This window comes from Lepidochelys kempii, chromosome 2, assembly GCF_965140285.1.
Source record: "Lepidochelys kempii isolate rLepKem1 chromosome 2, rLepKem1.hap1, whole genome shotgun sequence".
Lineage (NCBI taxonomy): Eukaryota > Metazoa > Chordata > Testudines > Cheloniidae > Lepidochelys > Lepidochelys kempii.
In genome coordinates this window covers 205,048,485-205,061,888 of record NC_136381.1, presented here as the reverse complement: position 1 = coordinate 205,061,888, position 13,404 = coordinate 205,048,485, and the positions used below count along the sequence as shown (strand labels likewise).

Sequence of the window (13,404 nt, the reverse complement as noted above, 5' to 3'; positions counted from 1 at the left end):
CAGGAAGTTTTTGGAGCGTGTTGGGGACAATTTCCTGGTACAAGTGTTGGAGGAACCAACCAGGGGCGGTGCTCCTCTTGACCAGCTGCTCACAAACAGGGAAGAATTGGTAGGGGAAGTAGAAGTGGGTGGCAACCTGGGCAGCAGTGACCATAAGATGGTCGAGTTCAGGATCCTGACAAAATGCAGAAAGGAGAGCGGCAGAATATGGACCTTGGACTTCAGAAAAGCAGACTTTGATGGGCAGGATCCCCTGGGAGGCTAATATGAGGGGGAAAGGAGTCCAGGAGAGCTGGCTGTATTTTAAAGAAGCCTTATTGAGGGCGCAGGAACAAACCATCCCGATGTGCAGAAAGAATAGCAAATATGGCAGGCGACCAGCTTGGCTTAACAGAGAAATCTTTGGTGAGCTTAAACACAAAAAGGAAGCTTACAAGAAGTGAAAACTTGGACAGATGACTAGGGAGGAGAATAAAAATATTGCTCGAGCATGCAGGTATGTACTATGAGCTCCACCTATTGAAGCTACTAAAGGTATGTCTGCACTTCGAACTGGAGTTGTAAATTCCAGCTCAAGGAGATATACCCACACTCGCTCTGATTGAGCTAGTGCACTAAAAATAGAGTGTGGCCAGAGTGGCATGGGCAGCAGGAGGGGCTAGACACCCCAAGCACATTCCCAGCAACTTGGACAGTTATGTACTTGGGTTGGCTAGGCCATCCTGCCGCTTGCACTGCCACAGCTACACTCTATTTTTAGCACAATAGCTTTATCAGAGCTAGTGTGGGTATGTCTCTGTGAGCTGGAATTTATATCTTCAGCTCAACATTGTAGATATACCCTAAGTATATACCCTAATATGCAAGCACATGTGTGATCTGGGACATAACCATCATGTCTCAAGTCGAGAAAAATAGCCATCCAAAATTTTGCAGGCCACACAACAAGACTCTCTTTTACAATTCCTACAGTAATCTGCAGTAGTTACACCATCTACCATGCCAGCAATTTAACTTCTGCCCGATTCCTGTGTGTTTTACTCATCTTTCAATAATCTCTTCATTAGTGTGATTAATCTCTTGGAAGTCAGTGTATTACATTCAACCAGTTAGTTCTCAAATACTGTTAGCAAGCCCTGTGCTGCAATCAAACATTGGGCCATTTCCATTAGTAATGGTTCATTGGGCCACACAGCTGGTCATGCTATTAAAAGAAACCCTGATTCGATTTTGTCTGGTTCATGGTGTCATTTTCCTCTCCATCCTCCTAGCTCATGCAACTTCATTCTTTCTCAGAGTGAAGGCTCAGAATACAAAGGTTAAATCACCCTCCTTCACCAGCAAATGGTCCATTATCACTGCATTTTTTATTAAGGTAAAGATTCTCCCCCACTGTGCACAATAAGCTATTTTCACTCGGCTGTATAAATATTTGATGCAGATCTGTTGGCAAAATGCTGCTGTAATGTTCTTGCTTGTGATTTAAACAAAGGGTATGGAAAAAGATTTCTTATTTTATCATGACAGCTATACTAGTTTTCCCCACTGTTGTCTTTGAACTATTAAGCCACCTCATCTATGAAGCTAACCTTCATGTTGTTATTGTTTTTACTGAGTGAAACATACTGGCATAAACTCTACTTGGCATGTGATCTGTGTGTTAGCCTTTGACTGAGCGCTCTCTCTCTCTCTCACACACACACACACAAATTGAGCATAAGTGACAAGAATCCCAGCCACATTAGCTAATTATATAGGGAAATAATAAGCCAAATGCATCCTGGGCCAACTCCACTGAGGTCAGTACAGTCACACGAGCAATGATTATTGTCCAGTGTGACCAGTAATGTCCCAAACATTTTGTTTTTCCAAGCAACTCTTCTATTTTGCTTTTGGGTTTTTTTTGCACATTGTAGATATTTTTTAAAAGTCCAAAAGTTGGAAATTCAGAGTTAAGGTAACAAGCAAATGTAGGAAAACTAAGAATTTGGAGTAGTGGTCCTCAAACTAGGGCCGCCTCTAGTTCAGGAAAAGCCCCTGGCTGGCCGGGCTGGTTTGTTTACCTGCTGCGTCCACAGGTTCAGCCAATCGCAGCTCCCACTGGCCGTGGTTCGCCGCTCCAGACCAATGGGGGCTGCGGGAAGCAGCGCGGGCCGAGGGATGTGCTGGCTGCTCTTCCTGCAGCCCCCATTGGCCTGGAGCGGCGAACCGCGGCCAGTGGGAGCCACGATCGGCCGAACCTGTGGATGCGGCAGGTAAACAAACCGGCCCAGCCCACCAGGGGCTTTCCCTGAACAAGCGGCGGCCCTAGTTTGAGAACCACCGATTTAGAGGACTATAAATCAACAAAAAACCTAAACAACATAAAATCTGGAAATACTCAGCTAAGGTATCAAACACCAAGCTTAACTCTGACCCATTTGCCTTCATCTAGCCTCTTCTTACTGGTGGAAGAATTGCACTAGCTGTCACATGAAAATCTTTGTATATTATATATGAATCACAATAATATGGTCTTTTGTTCTCCAATGACATAACCTGCAGCTACACTTCCAACCTTCCTCAAGTACAGGAGGATTTCAAGCCCATCTTAGAAGGGCAATTAGAATATGGAGGGCCCATAACTCATTAGTTCTGAATGAATATAGAAAATTTGACTTCTGACCTGTGTTTGGAATATGAGGTTTCTGACTAAGACTGGGAGAGTAAATGGGTAGAGTCAAGTGCTATCATCTCATGGAGAAGCAGGGACACCTAGATGTTTTATTTCAGAGTAGCAGCTGTGTTAGTCTGTATCCTCAAAAAGAACAAGAGTACTTGTGGCGCCTCAGAGACTAACAAATTTATTAGAGCATAAGCTTTCGTGGGCTACCTTTACCATGAAGGTAGTGAAGGGGCAGGCTTCTAGCTGCTACTTAGTGGGTTTAGCCACAGTTTATACAGTGTTCTATGGCCCAGAATTGAAAGAGATTAAGGATAAAGGGCAGAGTTAAGGACAGTGTTGGCACAATACTGACTATTTCTAAGCCTCATGACATTTAGGTTGAGTCAACAACAATGTTCTAAATTCATTATTTCCACACTTTTTTCTTGATTTTCAAACTTTTTGCTTTCACAATAATAAAATTCTAATAATATTGTAAATTAATGGTCTGTTTACAACCTTTACTCTAGCTTAACTCTGGATCTGGTCATTTTTACACAGTTCTAAACTAACTGTACTATTCTGTTTGTTTAGAACATTTAAGACTTACCCTCTTCACCGCTGTGTGTAGGCATTTTCCAAGCACTCCTCAACGTGGTATCTGAGTGCATGAACCTCCCCCAGAGCAATATTATGTAAAAACACTTTTAATGTTTAAATAACATAAGAATACTTTTCATATGCTGTGTTTAACAGTACACTGATGAGGGGCCAGGAATAAATACTTGCATTAAAAAGCAGACATAATTGGGCATATCAGGCTCAGTGACTCATACTTTATAAATTTCAAATTTATATACACAAAATAAATGACCATTTGTTTCTAAGCAAGTTAACTACCAATTACAGGATTTGCCAGGAAGCTCTGAGAAATCATTCCATCATGTGAACTTTGGACCTTCTCTTTGCTGCTATTTGCTGCAGAATGAAAAATTAGGACTGACTGTTAATTTCCCAATTGAATTTTAACAGGATAAATTAATTTTCTTGTGTTTTATCATTGGCCAGGAGACTTCTGCCAGCAGCAAAAGAGGAAGAAAACCTTCTGGCAGCAGTCCTTGTCTCACTTTGCCACAAACCTTGTGCCCCTAAATCAGCGCTCTAGCCAGTGAGTTAATACAAAGGAATGGCTAAACAAACTCAATGAAGTCAGTAGAATGTGAAGGCACTCAGCATTCATAGGATCAGGGTGTTACTTCTCTAGTCTTGAGAGGACTACTACCATATTCTTCCAAGAAAGTTAGTTTGTTGTCTATGACCTGCACATTTCATTTTTGCCTTACATTTTCCCTCCGTTGGCCCGTCTTTTCCTTTCCATCCTTTCTGGGTCCGGAACACCCCTAAGTCAATATTGTACTTCTCTGTAACAGGGCTGAAGGCTTGACTTTAAGTAAAGCATTGTGGCCAAGTATGTTCTAAGTACTGGTTATGGAACCAAGAGAGCAGGGTTCAAATCCTGGCAAAGATGCTTAATTTTCAGAACAAAACCACCCATTTATTTGATCTACTCTTCTCGCTATAACATCAACAAAACAAATGAACCACCTCCATTTTCCAGCACATCTTCCAGATCGGAGAAGGCAAAGTAAAAGAGAGATTATATGTACATTTTGTAATTTTGTGAAGAACTCAGGTGATGGGTGCTGCATAAGAACCTAGACAGACTGATTAGATAATGGATAAACAAAATCAATAGTGTCTTTGCAGTCACCTACACTCAGACCCAGAAGCAGTGTACAGCAGGGCAGTTTATAGGAAATGCCTCCCTTAGTTTATTTCAACTGCTTTAAAATGTTGAGATATTATTTCACGAGCTGCTGTGGGGGTGAAATCTACAAGTAATCTGCACGTATGGTATGTGATTCCAGAGTGTAGTTAAAAAAACAGGCTACTCTTTGTTAAAACCTCAAAGATTAAAGATCAAAAACTGACTCATGTAAATAAGCAGAAGCTATCTATGTTTCCATACTTCTGTGAATGCAGAAGCATCTCTACAATGTACACAAAATATAATGCATGATCTCAGGTTTCCTCATTCAATCACCAAAGTATTTCCTGTACTTGGTATTTCCATCACTGAAATAGGTTGATCAAAACCAAAATCTGCTTTGGCTTTTATCCTAAAAACACCTATCAAATGTCTTCTCTTCAACTACAGTAAGCCCCTTAAAAGGAAAAAGAGAAAAAGAGTCACAGGGTAGTGCTTTCAGTAAATTCCATACCATTTACCATTCCAAGGCTGAAGATGGCGTTCACCAGCAAGCCTCCTTTCCTGAAGTGATCTGTCATATGCTCCAGCCAATTTGCTTCTAAGCCATTGACAGTCTGCCCATTCCTGGAGATCTTCATAGGAATCATCACAGTATAGTACTGGCTGCATCTTTGTTGGGTCTTTGGCTTGTTGAAGATAGCAAATATTTCCACTGCTAAAAAAAAGTTTTTAAATAGTAATACTAGAATAAACATATTGTGATATCATTATTGTTTCCTATTATAACTATCATAATCACATCCTTCCCCTTTTGTCTGCTTGTTTTTCTATAGTAACCCTTCAGAGCTGGGTCATCTCCTTTACGTGTTTATACAACGCCCGGCACAACAGGGTCCCAAATCCTGACTGGGGCCTTATCATAATGTAAGTATTTACTAGTTGTAATATGGAACTCCCTCTCAGAGGGACAGTCGACTAGCATAAATAAATAACATAGTGGAAACAAATGAGCATTACTAGTAGAATTTATCATCGTAGAATTAATGTATTATTAGCAAATTCACCCGAATTGTATACTTGTTTGCCTCTGTGTAAGCGCCACAAAGGAGATAGCTACTAACTGTGATATCAAGGACATAGCTCAAATCTGAGATCTTACTGCAAATTTAGGGCAAGTTACATTTCCAATGATGTGACCTTCCACTAAAGAAGTAAATAACTTATTTTGGTGTTATATGGGCTGCGCACAGAAATGGCAAGTGGGAGAGCCAAAATCAGGAATGTACAGTGTATCAAACAAATATTGAGGCCAAATGGATTATTTAGTTGATTTACTCCGTGTCTGAGAAGAGGCAAAGCAGTAAGAGATGAGCAGATGAATAGGGAGGAAAAATGGAATTCCGAAGATCCTTAAAGATGAGGACATTAGCTAGATACCAGTGTGTGTGATGTAGCTTCCAGCCCACCTGAGGAGCGACGAATTTAAATCTCATCATTAGGTAAGTCTCTGTAGACAACAAAATCATCACAGACATCTGCAGTACTGGGGCTAAGTGGAAGTTAAAGAGATAATCAAAATTCCCAGGAAGAAAGAAACACTAAACTTAACAGTAAAATTTCTACAATGTAAACTATTAATATATTGTTATTTTACATATTAGTGGCCCGATTAATGGCCCAGTGAAGTCAATGGTAAAGCTCCCATTGATTTCAAACACAGCAGGAATGGAACCCCAATTGAACTGATATTTTTTTAAAGGAAATAAAAATAATAAAAAATTCAGGCAGCCCATTAACTTGGAAGTATCTCATATTATATTGTAAAGATAATATCTTCTAATCCCAGGTGTTACTATGAGAGAGTCACTCTGACAGTTCTTTCTTGTGGAGGTCTCATCGTGGAACTAAAAGAACACAAAGCAAACAGGGACAATTTAGAGTAAGTCACTACTCAACATGAACAACGATGGTGGAACTGGGTTCCATGGGATTATAATGCCAATGACTTAGCTAAAGCCTGGTTGAAGTAAGCATGGTGGGGAGCGAAAAGGGAATGAAGGCTTAATCAAGTATAGAGAGTGTACCTCAGAGAAGAGCTCTCTAATACTCTCTCTATATAAAGGAAGGCTGGGAAACAATAGTTGATGAGTCCTGGAGGAAGGAGATGCAGAGAAGAGACATAACTCAAAATTAATACCAGCAAAGGGAATGTTAACAGGAATTCACTCACTACACACCACTTGTTTAGAAAGAACAAAGTGATGATAAGGTGACTCAAAAGGGTATACTACTCAAAAAACCATATGAACAGAGAACATAAATAAATCAGGAGAGACGTTAACTATCTGGAGATAAACCAGGACATGATTATTAAAGGTAGAAATAGACGGAGAAGGTTTTTTGTGGATATGATAACTATAACACTTTTCAACTTGGAAATGACGGGAAGTAGGGAGGTAGCTATTTTGATTTGGTTTTGAGCTGTGCAGGTCTGATCCTACACACATTTGTGGTCAATTGGATTCTTTCATTGGCCTGAATAGGCATTAGACCAGGCCCTTGATGACGTGAGTGAAAGTGTAAATGTAGGCACAAACAATAGCAAGAAAAATCTGGTCTGGCTTGTAATCAGAACTAATTTGATACCAAAGAAGTCCTGTCTACACTTGAAAATAGACCATTGTTCACAATGACTTTCAGCAAAGTGTAAAAAGATCAAAATCCTCTTCAGTACAGTTTCAGAAAGCATGGTATTTTCTGAAATGTTATTCAAAATATTTTATCCTGGTTACACGTGCACTTAAAATCATTTCCAATCCAGGTTTGGAGGACCCCTTGATGAAAGCCATTGTCAATAATGGTTCAATTGTTGACAGGTATACAAGCAGAAAGGACAAAGATTCTGAATTTCAAAAGCCATAAGAGAAGTGAGGAATGGAATTCAGTGAAGAAGAAAAACATAAAAGAGAAATGTTCAACTACTACTACTATTATTTGTGTAGCTAAGTTGGGGGTTGGCTCTTTACAGGTATAAAAATAAACATGTTGGCTCAAGAATGTAACAATAGATACAGATAATAAAGTCAGAAAGCAACTTCTACATAAGGGGGGGATTAGCTAGGTGACAAAACAAAGGCAGGTGGGGAAAGCACTTGGAAGAAGTTCTTGTGAGAAAGTACTGTATGCCTGTGAGTTGTATAGAACATTTGGCAATACATACACATGAAAATAGAAAAAGGTCAATGTGGATAAACAAAGACATGCAAAGAGTAATAAAAAATGAGAAAAAGCATATGGGCTCTACAAAATATTAGGCAAAGACACAAATCGGCAAACGTAACAATGACATTGTAAGAGTGTAAGAATGAGAAACCCAAAGGGTTCATTTATATTGCAGCTGGAGATGTAATTTCCAGCTCAGGTAGACATACACATGCCAGCTTTGATTAAGCTAGAGCACTACAAGAGTAGTGTAGCTACAGTGGCAGCACACGCTAGCTGCCTGAGTACAATCCCATCCAAGACCCTACATAAGTACTTGAGTGGACAGACTACCCTGCTGCCCATGCCGCCATGACTACCCTGCTGTTTTTAGCACACTAGGTCAATCAAAGCTAGTGCAGGCATGCCTACACAAGCTGGTAATTATACATCCAGCAACAGTGTAGATGTACCCTAAATTAAATAATAAAATGAAGACTGCACAAACTGTAACAAATACTACAACCATTTCCAAAAGATGAATTCAGGAGAAGAAAAGTCCAAGAGAGAGCAGAGAAAGAAAAGGTGAAAGAAAAGGGAGACAATGCAAAAATTATGCAGGGATTCCGTGTTCACAAGGGTGGGTGCAGGATTGATGCCAAAGACTGAAATTCATTTTCCAGGGAAGAAAAAGGAAGTGCTGAAAGAACTCACTGTCACTCAAGAATAATAAAGAAATCAGCTATATGATGGCGACAATATATTTGGAAAAATCCAGCTACAGGTGAGTTACTTCATAAAACTGTCTTCTCAGATCCCCCTTTTTGGAAAATGGAAGCATGACCAACCTGTACACTGGCTGAGAAGTACTCTCAAATCAGAAAGCACTCAGGAGAAAGAAGTTAAACAAAGGTCAGCAGAGACTGAGAAACTGAAGATCTTGTCTAGTGAATCAGCAGCTGGGGTGAAATTTTGGGGGGTTTCAAGAAGGCCTTAAAATAAGTTCCATAACTAAAAGTTTCAGTACAATTGTCAGAAACCTGGGCACAGATGAGCTATCTCAGAGTCTGAAGATAGATGGAATTAGGGAATGGAAACCGTTTGTGCCAGACAGACAAGTGGTGCCCTTCAGGAAACCAGATTGGAATGGAACCGGTTTTGTAAGGTCTAATCGTTAATCATGAGATTCAATTCAGAATAATTTGGGAAAAGGTAAGAGTACACATTTCCTTCCCCCAATGACACTGTGTGTTTCTAAATTGTTCTAACCCGTATCTTATTTGTAATTGCAGGTGAAGTTATTGAATTGCAATAATTGCAGGTGAAGCTACACAGAAGTAAACAGATACAATAGGGAGTCCAGTGGCATCTCCCTGCCAAGATATTTTTTTTTAAGTGGTGAAAAATGGCCCATTTAAAGTATAGTGTGCAACTAGAGGACAACAAAACAGACACAGGAAAATAGTTTATGATGAACCTCCCTCCACGAACAAATACATAAGAATAAGAAGATGAAAATGATCAAGTGTAATGAATTTATGAGAATGAACATTTACCATGAATAACTACCCCTTCCCACTTACTGCTATCTGACCCTGTCCTAACTGGAGATCTGCAACTACCATCTCCACCTGTCTAAGAATCTAGATCCTCTGTGTTCTCAGAACTTTTGGGCTGGTTTATTTTCTGCTATGTGTTCACCTACAGTGGTGTTGACACACACTGAAAGGGTTTGAGGACTGTCCCATTTGTGACTCAGAACTGTAAAGCCTACTCGGGCACATTATCATCTTTTCAGATGGGCAAGTAGCAGATGGAAATCAACCAAGCTCAGGAGCTCTGAGGACTTCAATACCACAAGCAGGGAGCAGTAGCAAACAAATCCAGTTGAACAGCAAGCATATGAACTTTCCACATGAGAAAGAGGCAAAAATAAGTTAAAGAGGGAAGCCCAAATCTGAGATGACAACTGCCCCCTGCAAACGACAACCCCACTAAAATAACACAGAAGGATGAACCTAATTGGTCAGAATGGAGTTGCACCTGATCGTCTGTTGCTCCTGTGAATGCCTAAACACTTATGATTAAATGATCGTGAAGTGTGCAGCCAAGTTGAAAAGTGGGTTAAAAGGTTTTATTATTCATAGTTGCATCTTTTCCCTGTTGCAATGCTACATTTACTTTTCCAAGATGCTGTGAACATAACAAGGGCAGTTTAAAACTTGCTTGTTCATATCAAAGGTCACCTCAGTACTTACTTCCAGTAAGTGGTTCTGCACATAATGCTGATGTGTCGCTTTGTGCTACCCCTTCTTGATTGTCTGTTGCTTCTCTGAGTCTTGGTGAAACACTTGGGCTCTCTCCTTGAAACTGCTCTCCATTCTCCCCTGCAGAGTTTAAGCTCAGATGCTCAGTAACTGGTTCTTCCCCTTTTACATCCCCACTGGGCTCTACACTCTGGTCAACATTTTCCTCACTTGGGGCTGGTGCACTGCATCCATTAGCATCATCTGCTTTCTTGCTATCCAATGAAGCGTGATTCTCTGAATAGTTTGATGCATTTTTGACATCTTCTGGTTGTGCAGAGTTGTTACTGGTGGGTGCCACAGTGGTGCTGGCCTGAGAGTTCACCGGGGAACTGTACTGAGGTATAATTCCAACAAACTTCAAGCCTTGACTTGCTGCATCTTGAATCTACAAATCAAAGGAGATTATGTTTGAATCTGCATGTTGCCTTATAGGACTAGACATATTCTGAAAATAACACACTTAAAGGGAACTAGCATGTAATTTTACTATTTCATGTGCTACTATAGGAAATTCTCATAATTAGCTTTACATAAAATGTTAAATTCTAGAGAAACAGAATGACAAGTTCCTTCAACTGTCTGTGAAATGTGAAAATCAAAAAAGAAAGAGAAAGGCCTATGCAATAACATGCATTGGATTTCTTCATTGGGAATGAATATCTGTGTTTGAAAGGCTTTATTTATGACACATTACCAGATGTAGTTTTGCCTAACCCAAGTTTTATAGTGCCAGCTTAAAGACATTTGGAGTTGAGGAGCAGAATGTTATATACTCTGTTTACTCGATGGATATGCAAGTGAAAGTCCCACAAATTCCCTGGGCTACATATACATCTTTGTTAGCCCCTTATTTTAAATTGAGGAACAAATGACGAATTTTCACTTAATGAGAGTACAAAGAACAAAGTTATTGTAGTACCTTTTTAGTATTTGAACTAGTTCTAGAGATAGAGATACATTTGGAGTAAAAATGTCTGTGTGGATAAACAAAGAAAAATAATGAATAATCATCTTTGGAACCCCCCTTCAGGTAGTTGAAGGCTGCTATCAAATCCCCCCTCACTCCTCTCTTCTGCAGACTGAACAAGCCCAGTTCTCTCAGCCTCTCCTCGTAAGTCATGTGCCCTCTCCCCCTCATCATTTTCGTTGCCCTCCACTGGACTCTCTCCAATTTGTCCACATCCTTTCTGTAGTGAGGGGCCCAAAACTGGACGCAATTCTCCAGATGTGGCCTCACCAGTGCCGAATAGAGGGGAATAATCACTTCCCTCGATCTGCAAGCAATGCTCCCTCTACAGCAGCCCAACATGCCGTTAGCCTTCTTGGCAACAAGGGCACAATGATGACTCATATCCAGCTTCTCATCCACTGTAATCCCCAGGTCCTTTTCTGCAGAACTTCTTCTTAGCCAGTCAGTCCCCAGCCTGTAGCGGTGCATGGGATTCTTTTGTCCCAAGTGCAGGACTCTGCACTTGTCATTGTTGAACCTCATCAGATTTCTTTTGGCCCAATCCTCCCATTTGTGTAAGTCACTCTGGACCCTATTCCTACCCTCCAGTGTATCTACCTCTCCCCACAGCTTAGTGTCATCTGCGAACTTGCTGAGGGTGCAATCCATCCCATCATCCAGATCATTAATGAAGATGTTGAACAAAACTGGCCTCAGGACCAACCCCTGGGTACTCTGCTTCTTAAAATTTTAGATAAAGATGAATGATGGGAAAGTGTAGGAATGAAATTGTAAGAATGCAAGAACAATAATGAGACTGTATAAGTAATAACAAATATATATGAATGGAGCAGGAAGTAACAGATGGAAGGTCCAAGACAGAGCAGCAAGAGGCTGTTGAAATTCTCCTTCTAGTTAAACAGGCGCAATGCTACTGACTCAAACTCCCATTGACTTCAATCTGTTTGCACCAGTAGAATTGAGAAGAGAACCAGGAGAATAAGCTAGACTTTTAAAATGTCAGGGAGAGAGGTGACTGGCTGCTAATTCATGCATCAGTATTCCCCCTCTCCCCCGCCCCCCTCCGGGAGAAGAAAGACACTAGTGACTAGTGGATTTCTGGTTCATATTCTTAGTTATTTTGATTTAAGCAAAACCCCAAATTATAAAAAGAAATGGCCTCAGAATACAGGAGTTCTTCAGCCTCAAGCTAATACTGTGTTTTCAAGGCAAATAATCCAGCCGAATCGGAGCATCCTGGTTATTCTCTATAGTTCTGATTAATATGAACCTAAATAAAAGCAGCTCAGGCTTTTCAAATGCAAGTGAAAGAATGAATTATCCATTGAACCCATCACATTAGTTCTACAGCACTGGGAAGTGAGGTGGGCGGGGTAGACGTTTGAGATATTAACAATTTTATTTAACACTAAAAAATAAAGAGGAAGCTCATTTCTGCATTTTGCCCCCACCCACAGACATTTTTTATGAATCATTATTTCCTGAGAATCACATTACTGTGCTGAATATATACACAACCTACAGGTGACATCTGATCAATACAGAGAACTTCCTCTTTCAAACGACTGGGATTTTTCATGTTTAATTAACTCTTAAAGAGTGTGATGGTAGGAACTGAAGCATGGTTCCCCAGGAAACAGGGTGACAGTCAGCAGGGTGAGTTTGCAGATGGACAGGAGCTGCTGACTGGAGTGAGGCTCATTGCTAAAATGGAATAATTACCACAGCGCAATCTCGTCTCAATTAACAGGAAAGTAAAAATGCTATTACAGTGGCCTATTTAATAGAAGAAAGCCGGACAGCATTAGAGGTCTCTATAAATAAACTGAAGCATGTTATTAGTATTGGGCTAGAAGAAAGTCAGCGCCTGACTGGCTTGCTCAGTTGATCCAAGTGCATGCAAAAGATATGATGCACTCATAATAGCCTAATGTGTCTGACTCCTTGTTGCAATTTTACAAATACTTGTAATACACTCATTATTAGCAAGTGTTACAAAGTCTCTTCATCTTCCAGTGCTAATCTAAACTGCATTCGTATAGTAGAATGTCAGATCAGTTAATTATAGTAATTTAACTAGTAGGCAGCTGCCAGAGTTTGAGCACAGTACAGGTATAATAATTTACTGGTCTTGAAACACTGGTTGTCACCCCATAGCAGGCTAACGCACACTGTGCACTGAATTACAGCAGCATTCACAGGTACTGCAGCAAGATCTCAGCACATCCAGAAAAGGTGTTTGTTCTTAGAAATATGAGTTCTTGTAAAATGGCTCTTGTTTTTAGAAGGGACAGAGGGGAACTGAGGATAGAATCATAGAATATCAGGGTTGGAAGGGACCCCTGAAGGTCATCTAGTCCAACCCCCTGCTCGAAGCAGGACCAATTCCCAGTTAAATCATCCCAGCCAGGGCTTTGTCAAGCCTGACCTTAAAAACCTCTAAGGAAGGAGATTCTACCACCTCCCTAGGTAACGCATTCCAGTGTTTCACCACCCTCTTAGTGAAAAA

The 13,404-nt window shown here is 40.5% G+C and overlaps 1 protein-coding gene across 5 annotated transcripts in view; it reads right to left on the bottom strand.

The window, feature by feature from the left end:
• RFTN1 (raftlin, lipid raft linker 1) overlaps positions 1-13,404 on the bottom strand; it is a 108,182-nt gene that overhangs the window by 32,109 nt on the left and 62,669 nt on the right. For 4 of the 5 annotated variants that reach the window (XM_073333543.2, XM_073333546.2, XM_073333547.2 and 1 more), the window contains exons 5-6: positions 9,875-10,310; positions 4,927-5,130 (exon numbers count right to left, since the gene is read on the bottom strand). In XM_073333543.2, the coding sequence (XP_073189644.1) occupies positions 4,927-5,130; positions 9,875-10,310 (640 nt within the window). The remainder of the gene's footprint in view (positions 1-4,926; positions 5,131-9,874; positions 10,311-13,404) is intronic. The other variant, XM_073333544.2, reaches the window with a different exon arrangement.